Genomic DNA, 19,540 nt, shown 5'->3' on the forward strand with positions numbered 1-19,540 from the left:
AGCCAATGTTCACTTTCTTTTGCAAGATAAATTTGTTTACATTCAAATAATAATTGCATTGAGCGAATTCACATACGTTCTCCGCTCCCACGGAAGGGGGAGGAATGTAAAGGATGAGCCAGACAATAAGGGATTTTACTTTATTATATGAGCCTCCAACCGGTAACTTCATTTTTCCATTACGGCCAAGCCACAGCCGGCAGTGTTAGCTGCCTGTAAATTCTTTCGTCCCACGGTCTAGTAACAGGAAGTCAGCACCGAGAAAGGGCACCTTGTTCACGCGCCTCTCTCGTGTGCTGACGAGGTAACGCCGCCCCAGGCGTCGCTTAGCAGGCAACGCTCTGGAAAGTTCCATGCCGCCCGCACGGTTTGCTCGGTCCTGACCAATCAGGGCGGAGGAAGCCGCGTGGTGCGTCGAACATACCCGGCCGCCCGTCGCCGGGCTCGCTCTCTTGTATTCTTGCTCACCCGCGAGTCGGATGCGCGCCCTGTAGCATTGATCATCTCCCGCTTCTCCCGGTGCTGCGGCACTGTGGACTTAGTTTTGGCAGACAACCACTTACGGTAGCTTCGCGAACAATGTTCGCCAAATTGCAAGCTCTGGCTCACCCTCACCTCCCTAGGCCTATGTAGCCCCTTTCATCATGCTTTAGCCAATAAATGGCCTTTCTCTAAAAATTACACTATTATTCCATAACGCCCACCGCCTGCCCATACCCGCCATCCTGTACACTGTGCTCAGCAACACTCAGTGGGAAGGGATGGAGTATATAGAAGCACAACAAATACCCGTACTTCAAAGAATATACCACCAACTGTGGGCAACAGTTAAAGAAGGGAGAAAGTTGAGTGAGATATTTCAAACATCAAAAGGGCTTAGACAGGGCTGCAGTAGGTTGCTGACCCTGTTTAAAATATATATGCAGTATATATTTTAATGGTAGCATCAGTAATGCAGAGGTTTGGGAATTTCTTTCCAGCATGGTACTATCTACTCATTATTATTTGTCAACGATAAAATACTGGCACCACGAAGCAGAGAGGATGTCAAATTTAAGATGATGAAGTTAATGGAAGCATCTGAACAAGGTGGGTTTAGAATAAATATGAGAAAAACAGAAAATCTGGTAGCGGGAGGAATAGAAGGGAATTATGAAAGCTATAAAGCAGTTAAAATACTTAGTATCTTAGCATCTACTAGCCATTCCTCAGGAAGCTGTGAAACAGATGTGGAATGCAGGATCTCGTGGGCAAGAGGAGCAATTAAAATGCTAAATGGAGCTCTGTGTAGCTGGAAAATATCAAAAGAAACAAAGAAAAGGATTCTGCAAACAGTAATAGGAAGTATACTAACATATGGTGTAGAAAGATGGACCGCGGCAGAGAAGCACGGTGCAGGCAGGAGAGATGGATGGAATAAGCAGGGCAGCCAGGATATCCGAAAGAGAATGGAGAAGAAATGAGGAAATTTGAGAGAGAATGGATAGGGAACTACCCAGTTGTGCAAAGAACCGAGAACAGAGCTCTTCAGTGAAATGGCCATGTACAGAGAATGGGCAAGGATGAAGGCTGAAAGCAATCCTAGTACGGTTGCCGCCAGGAAAGAGGAAGCATGGATGGCTGCGATTAACATAGAGAGTGGGAGTAATTACGACAACAAAGAAGAGAGACCTGAAAGAGGGATACTACAATTATTGTGGAAGTTCTCAAACGGGTATACAGGACAATTGCTGAAGGGTGGAGAAAGTGAAAGTAAATTAAGTAAATAAAAATGCAGTAAGAGTGGAAGCTGAAGTGAACAAGAGCGATCCTTGTATAGAAATTTTCAGAAAATATAAAACATTGCCTATCTGCTCTACATGCGTATCTACTCTATGTACCTCCTGCAAGCAGTAATGTTCATAATTATAAAACACAAGGAAGGGAAAACTTTCACAGAATTACAAGTAATTAACAGGCTTCAGACTGCCGTCCACGTAAAATAAGGACAATTTTTTGCAACAGATGGCCACCTGATTTTAAGATAGCTAATTTAAATAGAAGTACTTCATAACAGAGAAACACTGTTATTCAACAGAAGATTTTGAATTGTAAAGCCTTCTTGTAAACCTGTTAGTGTATAAAATCATAAGCTTGTTTTTGTGACAGCAAACTCATAATTTCTGATTATTTTTTATGAATGTATTTTATTGGTAAGAGAATTAAAATTAGTACAACCTTGTATCACAATACGTATGTGAATTAAAAGCTATGCCAATGTCTGGAAACAATGCTGTATGGACAACAAATAAATAAAATAATAAATAAATTCAAAACTATCCACTCTCTCTATTCACCAGCAACACACTATTCCTCACCCCAAATCTGTCACCTTAATCTTTCCTGGCATCACAACTTTTGGGCAAACAGGAGTGGTTTGAAAGCATACTGTTATTCAACTTCCTGCTCTGCAAAAAGCAGTTGTGGACCAAATATGCACTGCAGCATAATTCCAACTGAGCAATGGTTTTCAGTATGTCATGTTCATTGGTCAGAAACTACTACAGAATGCTGCTTCCTTTTCTGCATGTTTGAAACGGTGTCTCTTTCTTTACATCAGTGTTGTGATTGTGGTACGTACACACACACACACACACACACACACACACACACACACACACACAGAGAGAGAGAGAGAGAGAGAGAGAGAGAGAGAGAGAGAGAGGCTATAGTGATTTACTGAACAGTCATTGAAATAATGACTATTTCTGACAATAAAATTATCCACAAGTGCAAATAAATAATACAACAGGCAAAAAGTAAAACATAATGTCAAAGACTCAGCACTTAAGTGATATTTAGTGTTATCTCTGTTCACCATAAACTATACTGTGGCAATCACTTCACAAAAGATTTTGAAAAACCTGAAACTGTAGTAAATGAGAAATTAAGGTGTCAATGTAACAGTTCTTGCAAATAATGAAACAGGAATTTAAACCGTATGAACTGCTTTATGAGTTAAAGTTTAGAAGTCAGTTATGTGGACTGTTACCCAAAAATTCTAAATAATAAAAGCAAATTAGTGTTTAAAGACAACATACCAAGATCTATTTTCAACTGCATTTCATTAGGAGGATCAGAGTCTGATGGAAGATTAATAATTGTATAACATGGTTGCTCAACTGTCACCATTTTTATAAACTGATTCTGTTTCTTCAGTTATATCAATCTGTAAAAGAAAATAATTATCAGACCATAAAATGCTGAACACATAACTAAACTACAGAGCAAAACAAATTTTGGCATATATAAACACTTTGAAAGGTAATATGGAGAATGTAGCTTACATTCTGTGGCTAGGTCAAATAATATTCTCTGTATGTTAATTGTATCGTAAGAATAGTATGTCTTTTTTGATAACAATTATTTCCATTATGACTGTATAAACTGGCGAAATGAATGAAGTTGTTGACATGGCTAAAAAATGCACATCCTTGGCTGCTGCTACATCGCCTAACATGGTATAGCAGTTATAGTTGCTTGGTGGCAACAAGAAATATTTGGTAGACATTCTCTGCCATGCCGTCATTCAATGTGGAATTGCCATCTTCTTCATATTTAGGTTTGCTGCGTGACACTGTGCCAAAATATTGTATATACAACTATCTCATCTCCACCTGACTCTTCAGCTATTTGGAGCTACGAAATGTTTTCTTAATTACTGCCAGAAATTTGTCCCAGTTATTGAGCTTTTCCATATTCTCCTCAAACCACTACTGGGCTACACAGCATTGCCATCAAACCATATAACACAGAAACAACAATCAGATTTTAGTCACTAGGACAGGATCACTAACAAGAACTAACACATCTCACTGAAAACACATGTATGAGCACATTTTAAAGTACAGCCTTCCACTCTGGGGGCGAATCCACTGCAGTCCCAACACATCCACTGTAGTTTCATGATAAGTACTGGGAACAAACCCGTCAACAGCCATTAGTTCGCGTACAGAAAGTCCTTTACAAATTGTGTCAGCCCTGAGAAGGGTCTTTTTCATAGCTAGGACATTGTTTACTTAAAGCAGGTGCTCGAACCAGCAACCCTCTGATGTGACACAGTCTTGGTAACGTCAAATGGTTTTTTTCCAAACTCATTCAAATATTCCTGGCATTGCCCTGATGTGATTGGCGGCATGTTGAATGCGATCCATTAATTCCTCTTCGTTTCTAGGTTGTTTGCGTCTGGGTGGGTGAACTAGAACCTTGAAGAATCCCCACAGGAAAAAGTCCGGAGGTGTGAGGTCTGGTGATCATGGGGGCCATGTCCTATGAGCACCCCTGCCAATTAGCCGGCCGTTGAAAGTTCATTTAAATATGTGCGTACAATATGACCGTTATGTGTGGGCGCCCCACCAAGTTGCAACCACATGTTTAGCCGTCTGTCCAGGGGAACATCATCCAGCAGGCCGGGTAGAGTTTTTTTCAAAAAGTGAAGGTAATTTGCCCCATTAAGTCGAGGAGGTAGACGGACTGGCCCAATTAGATGGTCACCCACAATGCCTACCCACATGTTGAGTAAAAATCATTCCTGGTGTCTGTAGACATACGTGACATGGTGAATTCTCTTTGGTCAGTAATGAATGTTTCAAGTGTTGTAAAGGCCATCCTGATGGAAGGTGCACTCGTTGGGAAACAACACAATGGCGGGGAAGTCGGGATCTCAAGCAGCACATCACAAAAACCACCCTCAGAACCCTAGCCTGTGTTCATAGTCCACCACAGGATTTAGATCTTGAACAGGGTGGAAACTAAATGGATGCTGGCCATCATCCCTCAAAACCTCCCAGACTAACAGATGAGTGACCCTCATGTCATTTCCAACCGCTCGAGTACTTGTCGTAGGTGCTTCCTCGAAGGGCTCGGGAACAGTCTCTTGAAATGCAGCATCCTGTAGTGTTCGAGTTCTTCCAGCATCACTGTGATATCCTGCTAATGAGTCTGTTTTGCCAAGTCACCGATGAATTGCTGTAAACGTTTGCAGGTGTGGCTGATGTCTCGCTGGGTACCGTTCCTCATACAAACATCAAGCTCCATGTGCATTACCATCTGCTAGTCTATAACCGTATCTCGTTGTTCTTCAAACGAATACTGTGCTGCCATGCTTGCTGTACGACTAAATTGCAGGTGACGTTTGTGTGCTCCGAAGCAAAGATTACGTGTGAATGCTTCTGATGTGAGGTGGAGACAAACAGCAAGACCTATCAACACGTGTGCGTACCGCGTTGGGGCAGTGATGGAGTGAGGGACCTTTGCATGTGTGAACCAACAACCATAGTATTAGTTATGTGTTTATTTTACATTTAATAATTGATCACACATGTTATACAACCTTCAGTTTAGCACATGGTTACTTTAAATGTTCAAAATGTTCACATTTGGTGGTTATACACATAACAGAATGACAAGCAGTTGCTGCAACTACGTCAGTCAATGTTACAGTGGAGATCACTGCACATGTTGCTGTAATCTCCTGGCAAAGTTCCTCCAGCATACGTGGCTTACGTTGATAGACATTATCTTTCACAGTTTCCCACAAGCAAAAGTCCATAGGTGTTACACCTGGCGACTGTGGATGGAACTCAATGGGCCCCCTTCGCCCAATCCAATGCCCTGGAAAATGGTCAACCAGGAAAGCTCGTACAGTTAGGTGGTAGTGTGGTGGCGCCCCGTCCTGTTGGCAGAAGATGTCTACATCAGCTCTATAAAGCGCATGTATAACTGGCAAAATTGATGTGCATAACATTTCCAGGTACACTTCTTCAGTGACAGTAGCATCAAAGAAAAACGGTCCTTAGATGATAGTCCACACCACACATGAATGCCTGGTAGATTGATGACTTTATCCACATAAAGATGCGGATTTTCCTGTGCTCAGTACACAGTGTTATGCCGATACACAGTTCCATTAAGTTTAAATTGTGCCTCATCACTCCACACTACCTTTGTCACAAATTATTCATCATCAGTTACCATTTGCTGATACCATTCACAAAATTTCATTTGGCTATCTGGATCATCATCATTAATTGCATGCAGTAATCGTGGAATGTAAACTTTCCACTTTGCAGCTTTCACAATTCTTCGTACACTTGTACTGCTAACTCCCACTTCAAGTCCATATTGTGTAGCAGACTTCTGTGGAGAATTAATAAACTTTTCCAACATGAGAGCTGATGAATCAGAACTTGCAGCTGTACACTGTCTTTTCCTGATCTTCTTTTGTGAATATCACAAATCGTCCCATGCAATTCAAACTTGTCAATGATGCATTTAATTGTTAGGCAGGTTGGCAGTTCCGTTTCAAACTCTCACCTCCACTGCTGTTGCACTTCAATGGCATCATCAAACTTGAAAAATCATTTCACAATACATTTTCATTGCTCGAATATCAAGCGTGGTCCAGCCACTTGTTTTCTCAATACTAAGATGAAAGTACTAATATCTGTTGAGCCAAAGACCATACTACAACACACTCTTAACTCAGATCCAACGACAATATCTATATCTCAACAGAGCCTGACTAAGAGTGTATACATGTTTCTGGCAGACTCTGTCTGTCCACCTGTGTGTGTGTGTGTGTGTGTGTGTGTGTGTAAATAGAGCATATCACATCATTCCATAAATATGTAAGTTCCAGAAAGAACTCGGCAGCTCAATAACTGGGACAAATTTCTGGCAGAAATTAAGAAAACATTTCGTAGGTCCATATAACTGAAGTCAGGTGGAGATGAAATAGTTGTATATATAATATTTTGGCACTGTTTCACGCAGCGAACCTATATATGAAGAAGATGACAATTCCACATCTAATGATGGCATGGCAGAGAATATCTACCACATTTCTTTTGTAGGTCATCATCACAACAGAGTATTTCACCAAGTGGTGCCCACACACGGAGGCAATACACTAGAAAAAAAACTCCAAAAGGAGGCCAACACACATCCAGATGTCATATTAATTGCAGTTATGGAAGAACAGTGGGATCTTGCATTACTAATATGGCCAAAAAAGATACACACTTAAGAGCCAAAGAAACTGGTAAACCTGCCTAATATTGCGTAGGATCCCCACGACCATGCAGAAGTGCTGCAATACGATGTGGCATGGACTCTGCTAATGTCTGAAGTAGTGCTGGAGAGAATTGACACTGTGAATCCTGTCCATAAATCTGTTGGAGTATGAGGGGGTGGAGATCTCTTCTGAACAGCATGTTGCAAGGCATCTCTGATATGCTCCATAACGTTCATGTCTCAGGAGTTTGGTGGCTAGCAGAAGTGTGTTCCTGGAGCCACAATGCAGCAATTCTGGACATGTGAGGTTTCACATTGTCCTGCTGGAATTGCCCAAGCTCCCTGGAATGCACAATGGACATGAATGGATGCAGGTGATCAGACAGGATGCTTACGAACGTGTCACCTGCTCGAGTCGTATCTAGACATATCAGGGGTCCCATTATCACTCCAGTTGCACACGCCCCACACCATTACAGAGCCTTCACCAGCTTGCACAGTCCCCTGCTGACATGCAGGACACATGGATTTATGAGATTGTCTTCATATCTGTACAAGTACATCCGCTTGGTACAATATGAAACTAGACTCGACAGATCAGGCAACACATTTCCAGTCATCAACAGTCCAATGTCGGCATTGACGTGCCCAGGCTAGGCTAAAGTTTTGTGTCGTGAGACATCAAGGGTACACAAGTGGACCTTCGCTCCAAAAGCCCCTATAGATGATGTTGAATGGTTTGCATGCTCAGACTTGTTGATGACTCAGCATTGAAATCTGCAGCAATTAGCAGAAGGGTTGCACTTCTGTCACAATGAACGATCCTCTTCAGTTGTCGTTGGCCCTGTTCTTCAAGGATCTTTTTCCAGCCGCAGCAAGGTCGGAGATTTGATGTTTTATCGGATTCCTGATATTCATGGTACACTTGTGAAATGGTTGTATGGGACAATTCCCATTTTGTTACCTTGGAGATGCTGTGTCCCATCGCTTGTGTGCTGACTATAATACCATGTTCAAACTCACTTAAATCTTGATAACCTGCCGTTGTAGCAGCAGCAATTGATCTGAAAAATGTGCCAGACACTTGCTCCCTTATGTAGGTGTTGCCGACTGCAGCACCGTCTTCTGCCTCTTTACATATTTCTGTATTTGAATATGCATGCCTTTATCAGTTTCTTTGGCGCTTCAGTGTACGATGGTTCATGATATCTATTAATATCTAACTTGACTCGCACTGGAACCATCAAACACCATTCAAGATTCTCAACGACACAGATTCAACAGGTTACCTCACCAATCCAATCATTGCACAGAAAGACGGACATTTGGAGAATGAAGGACAACACATCAGTAGATTTCCACTGCAGTTTCCTAAGGCATGTAGTATGCAACTGTAAATTAAAGGTGTGAGCAACTACTACACAGTAATACATCTACAAACATAGCAGTTCTCTGATAGCCACACAGCTGCAGATGACTACTAGTCTGTTGGGTGAAACTCATCGCTGTACCATGGTCAGGTCGTTCACCGATGCATGGCAGTTATTCTCTCTATCTGTCATCGGCCAGAGCTTTCAACTACTTGTTCCACCTCAAAAATCAGGAAGATCAAACAAACGACTGTCTAAGGAGGGTGCCAAAAACGAAAATCCTCCATGTTTGACAGTGCCCATGGGAAATCACATAGGCGTCAGTCAATGACCAACCAGATTAGGCACTATTCAATACTGGGGCACTATTTTCCCCAATAGTAGTTGTCTTTCTTTGCCAGCTTAAGTGCTGTTAATGGAGAACCTTGCTGCAACTACCCACAAGAAGAACCTACTATCTAACACCAATTGGTCCTAGATTGACTGCAGAAAAACTTTGGCGAATAACCGATATTTAGTGTTACTTTTCGGTTGCATTCAACTCTGGAGAGAAGACACAACAGACCAAATGATCCTCTGCAAATCACCATACCAACAGAGGTGCTCATCCCACCACCAATCAGTTCTCATGTAGCGCTTTCCAGTTAACCTTTACATCTACATACATACTCCGCAGTCACCATATGGCGTGAGGAAGAGAGTACCCCCGACCACTACCAGTTATTTCCTTTTCTGCTCCACTTGCAATTAGAGCAAAGGAAAAATGACTATCTATATGCTTCAGTATAAGCCCTACTCTCAAATCTTATCTTCATGGTCCTTACATGAAAGGTATATTGGTGGCAGTAGAATTGTTCAGCAGTCAGCCTCAAATGCCAGTCAATAGCCATAACCTATGGATAATGGAACCTTCCTCTGACATCCTCGCAAAATAGAGAATAGCCACATGGCATCTGTGTGTCAACTGTGTTGTTGTTGTTGTCTTCAGTCCTGAGACTGGTTTGATGCAGCTCTCCATGCTAATCTATCCTGTGCAAGGTTCTTCATCTCCCAGTACCTAAACTGTAACCTACATCCTTCTGAATCTGCTTAGTGTATTCATCTCTTGGTCTCCCTTTACGATTTTTACCCTCCACGCTGCCCTCCAATACTAAATTGGTGGTCCCTTGATGCCTCAGAACATGTCCTACCAACCGATCCCTTCTTCTGGTCAAGTTGTGCCACAAACTTCTCTTCTCCCCAATCCTATTCAATACTTGCTCATTAGTTATGTGATCTACCCACCTAATCTTCAGCATTCTTCGGTAGCACCACATTTCGAAAGCTTCTATTCTCTTCTTGTCCAAACTATTTATCGTCCATGTTTCACTTCCATACATGGCTACACTCCATACAAATACTTTCAGAAATGACTTCCTGACACTTAAATCTATACTCGATGTTAACAAATTTCTCTTCTTCAGAAACGCTTTCCTTGCCATTGCCAGTCTACATTTTATATCCTCTCTACTTCGACCATCATCAGTTATCTTGCTCCTTTACTACTTTAAGTGTCTCATTTCCTAATCTAATTCCCTCAGCATCACCTGCCGTAATCCGACTACATTCCATTATCCTCGTTTTGCTTTTGTTGATGTTCATCTTATACCCTCCTTTCAAGACACTGTCCATTTCGTTCAACTTCTCTTCCAAGTCCTTTGCTGTCTCTGACAGAATTACAATATCACCGGCGAACCTCAAAGTTTTCATTTCTTCTCCATGGATTTTAATACCTACTCCGAATTTTTCTTTTGTTTCCTTTACCGCATGCTCAATGTACAGATTGAACAACATCGGGGAGAGGCTACAACCCTGTCTTACCCCCCTCGCAACCACTGCTTCCCTTTCATGTCCCTCGACTCTTATAACTGCCATCTGGTTTCTGTACAAATTGTAAATAGCCTTTCACTCCCTGTATTTTACCCCTGCCCCCTTTAGAATTTGAAAGAGAGTATTCCAGTCAACATTGTCAAAAGCTTTCTCTAAGTCTACAAATGCTAGAAACGTAGGTTTGCCAATCCTTAATCTTTCTTCTAAGATAAGTCGTAAGGTCAGTATTGCCTCACGTGTTCCAGTGTTTCTACGGAATCCAAACTGATCTTCCCCTAGGTTGGCTTCTACTAGTTTTTCCATTCGTCTGTAAAGAATTCGTGTTAGTATTTTGCAGCTGTGACTTATTAAACTGATAGTTCGGTAATTTTCACATCTGTCAACACCTGCTTTCTTTGGGATTGGAATTATTATATTCTTCTTGAAGTCTGAGGGTATTTCGCCTGTTTCATACATCTTGCTCATTAGATGGTGGAGTTTTGTCAGGACTGGCTCTCCCAAGGCCGTCAGTAGTTCCAATGGAATGTTGTCTACTCCGGGGGCCTTATTTCGACTCAGGTCTTTCAGTGCTATGTCAAACTCTTCACGCAGGATCTTATCTCCCATTTCATCTTCATCTACATCCTCTTCCATTTCCATAATATTGTCCTCAAGTACATCGCCCTTGTATAGACCCTCGATATACTCCTTCCACCTTTCTGCTTTCCCTTCTTTGCTTAGAACTGGGTTTCCATCTGAGCTCTTGATGTTCATACAAGTCGTTCTCTAATCTCCAAAGGTCTCTTTAATATTCCTGTAGGCAGTATCTATCTTACCCCTAGTGAGATAAGCCTCTACATCCTTACATTTGTCCTCTAGCCATCCCTGCTTAGCAATTTTGCACTTCCTGTCGATCTCATTTTTGAGACGTTTGTATTCCTTTTTGCCTGCTTCATTTACTGCATTTTTATATTTTCTCCTTTCATCAATTAAAGTCAATATTTCTTCTGTTACCCAAGGATTTCTACTAGCCCTCGTCTTTTTACCTACTTGATCCTCTGCTGCCTTCACTACTTCATCCCTCAAAGCTACCCATTCTTCTTCTACTGTATTTTCCACCCCATTCCTGTCAATTGTTCCCTGATGCTCTCCCTGAAACTCTGTACAACCTCTGGTTCTTTCAGTTTATCCAGGTCCCATCTCCTTAAATTCCCACCTTTTTGCAGTTTCTTCAGTTTTAATCTACAGGTCATAACCCTGGAAATGTCTTACAATTTAAAATCTGGTTCCTAAATCTCTGTCTTACCATTATATAATCTATCTGATACCTTTTAGTATCTCCAGGGTTCTTCCATGTATACAACCTTCTTTCATGGTTCTTAAACCAAGTGTTAGCTATGATTATGTTGTGCTCTGTGCAAAATTCTACCAGGCGGCTTCCTCTTTCATTTCTTAGCCGCAATCCATATTCACCTACTACGTTTCCTTCTTTCCCTTTTCCTACACTCGAATTCCAGTCACCCATGACTATTAAAATTTCGTCTCCCTCCACTATCTGAATAATTTCTTTTATTTCATCATACATTTCTTCAATTTCTTCATCATCTGCAGAGCTAGTTGGCATATAAACTTGTACTACTGCAGTAGGCGTGGGCTTCGTATCTATCTTGGCCACAATAATGCGTTCACTATGCTGTTTGTAGTAGCTTACCCGCATTCCTATTTTCCTATTCAGTATTAAACCTACTCCTGCATTACCGCTATTTGATTTTGTGTTTATAACCCTGTAGTCACCTGACCGGAAGTCTTGTTCCTCCTGCCACTGAACTTCACTAATTCTCACTATATCCAACTTTAACCTATCCATTTCCCTTTTTAAATTTTCTAACCTACCTGCCCGATTAAGGGATCTGACATTCCACGCTCCGATCCGTAGAACGCCAGTTTTCTTTCTCCTGATAACGACATCCTCTTGAGTAGTCCCCGCCCGGAGATCCGAATGGGGGACTATTTTACCTCCGGAATATTTTACCCAAGAGGATGCCATCATCATTTAATCATACAGTAAAGCTTCATGCACTCGGGAAAAATTACGGCTGTAGTTTCCCCTTGCTTTCAGCCGTTCGCAGTACCAGCACAGCAAGGCCGTTTTGGTTATTGTTACAAGGCCAGATCAGTCAGTCATCCAGACTGTTGCCCTTGCAACTACTGAAAAGGCTGCTGCCCCTCTTCAGGAACCACACGTTTGTCTGGCCTCTCAACAGATACCCCTCCGTTGTGGTTGCACCTACGGTACGGCTATCTGTATCGCTGAGGTACGCAAGCCTCCCCACCAACGGCAAGGTCCATGGTTCATGGGGTGGGGGTGTGTGTCAATTAACAGTGGCTAAATAAAGTTACCAAAAAGGATACAATGAGGCAACAAGTCATGGGATACATTTTAATATTGTGTCGGACCTCCTTTTGCTTGGCGTAATGCAACAAGAAGTCGATAGAAGTTCCCTGCAGAAATATTGAGTCATACTGCCTCTATAGCTGTCCATAATTGCGAAAATGTTTCCTGTGCAGGATTTTGTGCACGAATTGCCTTCTCAATTGTGTCCCATAAATGTTCGATAGCATTCATGTTGGACGATCTGGGTGGCCAAATCATTCACTCTAATTGTCTAGAATGTTCTTAAAACCAATTGTTAACAACTGTGGCCTGGTGACATGGTGCATTGTCATCCATAAAAATTCTATCTTTTGGGAACATGAAGTCCATGAATGGCTGTAAATGGTCTCCAAGTAGCCAAATATAATCATTTACAGTCAATGGTCAGTTCAGTTGGACCAGAGGACCTGACCATTCCAAGTAAACACAGCCCACACCAATATAGAGTCACCACCAGCTTGCATAGTGCCTTCTGTCCACGACTTCATGTGTCTGCATCACACTTGAACCCCACGATCAACTCTTACCATCTGAACTTGGGACTCATCTGACCAAGCCATGATTTTCCTGTCATCTACGGTCCAACCGATACTGTCACGTGCCCATGAGAGGCACTTGCATCGGTCATCTGCTGCTGTGGCCCATTAATGGGTATGTTTGTTGTATGTCTCACACTGATTTTTGTGTGGTTATTTTGCACAGTGTTGCTTGTCTGCCAGCACTGACAACTCCATGCAAATGCTGCTGCTCTCACTCATTAAGTGAAGGCCATTGGCCACTGCGCATCCATGGTGAAAGGTAATGCCTGAAATTTGATATTCTCAGCACAATCCTGACACGGAGGATCTTGGAATACAAAATTCCCTAACGATTTCCAAACAGAATACGTCGCGCATCAGATTCTTACTGCAATTTCCCATTCAAAATCTGTTATTTCCCACCATGTGGCCATAATCACATTGGAAACCTTTTCATATGAATCACCTGAGTTAAAATGACAGTTCCACCAATCCAATGCCCTTCTATATAACACTACCACCAGCTGCATAAGTGAATATTTCCATCCCCTGACTTTTGTCATGTCAGTGTACATACCCACTGCCACACATTGTCAATATTTTTGGCTTCTGAAGGAAGCATAATATTTCTCCACTATTGATAATCATGCCGGCTGGCTACTGGTAGATTGCGGTTGACAAGACTGCCTGAGAAAAGATAATTTCCTTTCGTAACACCTGGTTACATCTACGAGTTCAGAACTGTAATGTATGTGCTCTGTGCAACACTCAAGCCACCTGCGAATGTATGCGGGGCAACCTACTTTGACATCTTAAATGGACATTGTGTCTTTGCTACCTGGATTCCATTGTTTTCTCGAAGTCATGTGAAGAGCATCCAATCCAGTTGACAACAGCACTGATGTCTGTCCATGACGTAGGTCTTCACCTGAATCTGAAAAAGTGCCTTTTCATCGTCTAAGAAATACAAATCTTGGGGCTAACACGAACAGTGTATTCTATGCTGATCTATAAAAAGTGAGAGTAAAAATGGATTCTACAACTCCTCAGCACATCAGGGAAGTGAGAGACTTCTTTAAACTATACTCGTACTACACACACAAAGGATTTCATTTGGATTGCATAGCCACTATAAGAAGTCTTGCACGAAGATGCAAATTTTCTTGGAGCGAAGAGCGAGAAAGATCTTTCTTTATCCTTCAGAAAATGTTCATATATTGTCAAAAATTACCAGCTATGATGAATGTCAAGACAGAATTAAAGGGCAGTCGAAGTGCAAATCTAGAGTACTCTTCGACTCTTAGACTGTGAAAAAGAGCCAAAAAGTTGTGTGGGCAAACAGGAAGTTATGGTACCATTTATATGGCAAATCATTCATTGTGATCGATCACCATTATTTATGCTGGCTAACAAGCCAAAAGGATCCATCAGAACAATTGGAAATATGGGCACTGAAGATTCCAGAGTATGTAGTCACAGTAATATACAAAACTTGAATCAGACACATGGATGCTGAAGTCATCAGATGAAGATTAGTGATCTCTTTATCATCACTACACTAAAAACATTGCACCCTGATAAAACGGAAGGTTTGGCATTGTACAACAGGGATTAGGACCCACTAACACGGAAATGGTTGCTTATCAACCCGGCTCACTTACAGCCAGCCTTACTAAAGTATTTCCATATCATTTTGAAATCAGGTCACATGGGATTTTTGAATACCCTTGAATGAATCAACCACAGATATCATTGACCATGTCACTACTGATCTGCCAGAAATTTTATAGCTGTTGTAGGGAAGTCAATGACAGAAGGCTATGCCTCAGTTAAGCATATGACATCTGGTACTAATTCATCCTGGAGTTCCCCCATTTCATCAGACTGTGGTTTCTCAGGTCACAAACAGGAATAAATGGACAGAAGTTTCATCAGGTGTCTCACACGCAACACAGCCGCCATGGATGTACCAACTGCCGAAGCATTGGAAATGAGCATAAAGCACCGAGTGTAATAATCTCTGATGACAAAAAAGTTTTGCAATCAAGATTGGTGTCGGGAGGAATTTCACAATGAAATATTGTCGACATGACAACTTCCCACCACTTGCAGCCAAATGGACTTGTTTTAATAAGACTTTGGCAGGGATGTGCTCTATGTAAGATGATGTCAGGTAGAGGCTTAGATATTATACTGTCTGTCTTGACATTCAGAGACACTAGATTTCACTCCATTTTTCCCGGTCTACAGGTGAGTGGCTGTAACAGTGGTACAGCAATCAGTCATGGGGCCTCCTGTTTCTAATTTTGGTAAGTGATTTAAGCTCTCACGGTCAGTTCTTGCAATCTGAAGATAAGAAATCTGTACTCTAAAGACATCAACGGCAGTAAGGCTCAAGAAGAAGCCTTAAAATGGGATGATTGTTATAAATAAAATGAAAATTAAATTTAAAAAGAAAACACACAAAAATTGGTATGTAGCCTCAATGACAAAGGTCAAGAGAGATGGGCAACAGTTAGCACACTGGACTCGCTTTCGATGGTTCAAATCTATCCAAATTTACATGATCTGTGATTTCCCTAAATCATTCCAGGCAAATGCAGGGATGGTTCCTTTGAAACGGCACAGCCAATTTCGTTTCCCCTCCTTGAAACAATCTGAGCTTGTGGCCCATCTCTGACAACCTTGATGTCAACGGGATGTTGAACTCCAATCTTCCTTCCTTGACGAAGGATACCTAAACTGTGTAGACGCTGTCAGACTTCTGGGATTCATGATGGACAGTAAACTCTCTTGGCAAGTGCACATGTGTGTGACAAACTGTCTCAATCATGTGATAATTGATCAGTCTGTGCTACTGGTAAAATCACTCTTTCATAGCAATATCACCTATGGCCTGTTACTATGGGGTCACTCTACATGGTGTGAGGAAGCACTATCGCTAAAAAAAGCAATGGACCATAAAATCAAGCAGAAAACTGGACCTCAGCAAACAGATAGTCACCAAGAGTGGTGATAATTTTCATTCAATATGTCTTCACCTGCCTCATGCATGTGAAAGAAAATAAGAAGCATTCACCAACAGGAGTGAAATCCACACCTATAACACACACAATAAGGAAAACATAGACATGTCGAACTGTTGACTCTCCATGACACAGGAGTCTTCCAGCGGTGCTACTGAAATATTCAACCATCTAAATACAGAAATACAACCCTGGGAATTGCTGAAATTTTGAGGAAAGATATGGCACGGTCTAAGCCAATAACTAGGGTCTAGTGCAGTAGGGGATACAACCCATCGGTTTTGGACAAGGACGTCACAAGCCGCCAGAGAGCAGTTTCCCATTTTCGCTTTTGCTGTTATGTTTCAGTTTCGTTTCTTTACTGATTGCTTAATAAAGTGGATCTGTTTATTCTATCTCTTGAGATTTTTTTTTTTTAAAAAGCCAAAAAACACTTATCAGCCACTGAAGGGAGCTACAACACTAAGAAGAATCGCTTCTCGATTGGCCACTTGTGACGTCATTGTCCAAAGCCGACGGGTTGTATCCCCTGCTGCACTAGTCCCAATAACTACTATACAATTTGAATGAGAGTGAAAAAGTAAATTGGACTGCCTAAATAGTGCAGTGCTGTATGAAATCAAGTGAACATGTACAGTACTTTTTAAAAATTCTCACAATTGTGTGTCACTAAGTGTTGCACTACACTTATTTTAATATATTCTTAACCCTGTGACACTGACACAGTCTAACCAGTCATGACTTGTGAATGGCATAGCTATGGTGTTGATAAATGATAGCAGCCACAGCTGTCATCTTACAAGCACACTTGAGAGTGATTTATATCTCTCATTTGACAGATGTGGTGACACAGTAAAAGCAAGACGGGTCATGCAGCAATTCATACCGTATTTAAAAATCATAAAATGAAAGGAAGTAGTATTGTAAATGTCACTGTCAGTGGTGGAAATAACACAGTTCAATGCTGCCAAATGCTTATTCAGTGTCATTGATCTGATTTCCTGAGTTGACATTTTCCCAGTTATTTTGCCAATTTTCTAATAATGCAACTATGTAGTGTGTCAGCAGTCGTACTTTATGTATTCCATTCCGGTAAATTTTGATGTAAGATCTTTCTCAATGTATTATAAACTACATAGGACACCATGATTTTTTTGTCTTCTATGGCCCCGTTTTCACTGCAAATAACAGTACTGTACCACTGGAAGGCGGACAACTCTAAGGAAGAAAGTCCATGTTTAAATGTATCATTCCATAGCTGGGGAAAGAAATTAACAGTGGGCTATGATTCAGAAAAATCGCAGAAAAATTGGGTGGTTGGGCACAGATCTGAACCTTACTTCTCAGTGAATCTGTTGTATTAGCCTATATAACTTGCACTAATCTCTCTACTCGAGCTATGTATGATTGACAGTCATTAATTCATGTCCCACTAATCAAAGTCACAATTCTGTTACGCAATTAGTACACGCGATTGCCAACCTGGGTGGCACTAGAATATTAAGAACATCTCTTTACAATAATCGCGATGGCTCTGGGATGTGACGGTCTTGGCGACCCAATTTTCACTACTAATGAACTGTATGTGAAACATAGCTTACCCTGTCAGTTATTAAAATAGGTATTTCAACTGGCTGTGAAAGTGAAGAGGCAACAACCACGAAAATACTGGGCAAAATTAGAAAATTAGTACTGCTCATCAGCACTTATTAATGCATGCTGGTTATGTAATTTTAATTTTATAGCAAATGAACAGGAGAAAATTAAAAAATATGTCAATGTTTGAACGCTGTGGAAAAATTTTCACGGCCTGTTGGTTACACAGCGATGCTTGTCAAAAATGTCGGATTCACGAATAGTTTATGCCGGCAGAGTGGCAAATGAAACGTACAAATTAACCAGCAGCAACAATAGCGGAAGCTTTGGGCCAGGGGAGGAACTGAGTGTTGAGTCACAGCATTTAATGGTTTCAAATATTTCAGTTTTGAGTCATAACGTACGACAGATTCGTAGCAAGAGAAGCTGGAAAGTTGTAAACATAGCACATACGCATGCATTACAACGTATGACGGCTACGAACGTCACTAACTTGTGACTTCAATAAAATTACAATAAAATGTCAACACGAAAATTTTATTGCTTCGGAAACAGTCTTACTTACAACAGTTACACTCTTCTGTCACTTCAGAGGACCAGCACCACGTATTCCAACGCTTCACCAAAGATCTTCACACCTCGCAGTTCGTAAACATTTCATGTATTTGGTTCACTACTTTGAGCACCCATTCTTTCCCGTCCATTATTTCAACAGAGGAGATTGCTCTTTTTCGTATTTTGTTCATGTACGGCAGGTATTTTCAAATTTCGTAAAAGTCCGGCATTTTACTCTACATGAACCCGTTATTTATAATGTTTTGATTGACCATTTTCAGTTTTATTTAATTTTTCTGCGATTTTTTCGACAATGACAAATAATTTAAATTAAAAAGGTGTGTAATATTATGGCCAGAACTTGGAACGTGAAAGAAACATTTTCAAGTGCTACATTATTAACATCAACGACTGGTTCGTCGGCGAACAATAGGCTAGGAGTCAGACTGTGGTGTGAGTTATTAGTTACATGGATCATTTTGCACGGTAAATCGTAATGATGCGGAACGAGTTAGTTTACATTCATATCGCAAATTAATTTTGGGCATATGGTAACAAACACAGATTTCTGGGGCAGTTCTGTAGTTAGCAGTGGCCAGCGAACTGTGTGCCTATTGCACTGGAATTTTTAAATGTCTATAATTACTAACTGTAGTAAATTAACACGGAATGTCTTCAGCACCACTGGGCAGTGGTTCTAATAATGGAAACGAGAGTAAATGTAAATCTTCAGATGAACAAACGAAAAATATCTTTGTTTTAAGGAAGAGCGTTGCGAATGTGAGGAATACGTGTGACTGTTATTGGAAACAGAAGGATAGCGGATCTCGGGAGGCACACAGACAGTGAAATAACCACAGAAAATTTGGTGGAACGAATAGTACTTCATTAGACATCGCTTCATATTTAGAAGCAAAACGTCTATGAGACAAAAAGAAAGTTCAAGCTGTGGCATTTGACGCTGTGTACCACCATCAAACTTTTAACAGGAGATTGCCCTCAAAATTAAAAGAAAGTACTGTTTTGGGATTCTCAGAATACTAAAAACAAACTGTGAGCATAACCTGAAGCAATAATAAACGACATACTTACTCCCTATTCTATTACATTGTTATTCAATGACGGGAGTAGATTATTTTC

General features: G+C 41.1%; 1 protein-coding gene across 2 annotated transcripts in view; it reads right to left on the bottom strand.

Moving 5' to 3' along the window:
- LOC124805013 (coatomer subunit beta) overlaps positions 1-18,501 on the bottom strand; it is a 122,038-nt gene extending 103,537 nt beyond the window's left edge. Inside the window, exons 1-2 of one of the 2 annotated variants that reach the window (XM_047265416.1) lie at positions 18,411-18,501; positions 3,081-3,208 (exon numbers count right to left, since the gene is read on the bottom strand). In XM_047265416.1, the coding sequence (XP_047121372.1) occupies positions 3,081-3,171 (91 nt within the window). In that variant the 5' untranslated portion in view covers positions 3,172-3,208; positions 18,411-18,501. Of the gene's footprint in view, positions 1-3,080; positions 3,209-14,061; positions 14,134-18,410 lie in introns of those variants that run through there. The other variant, XM_047265417.1, reaches the window with a different exon arrangement.
- Positions 18,502-19,540: the final 1,039 nt, after the last annotated feature.

The sequence above is a fragment of the Schistocerca piceifrons genome, chromosome 7 (assembly GCF_021461385.2).
Source record: "Schistocerca piceifrons isolate TAMUIC-IGC-003096 chromosome 7, iqSchPice1.1, whole genome shotgun sequence".
NCBI lineage: Eukaryota > Metazoa > Arthropoda > Insecta > Orthoptera > Acrididae > Schistocerca > Schistocerca piceifrons.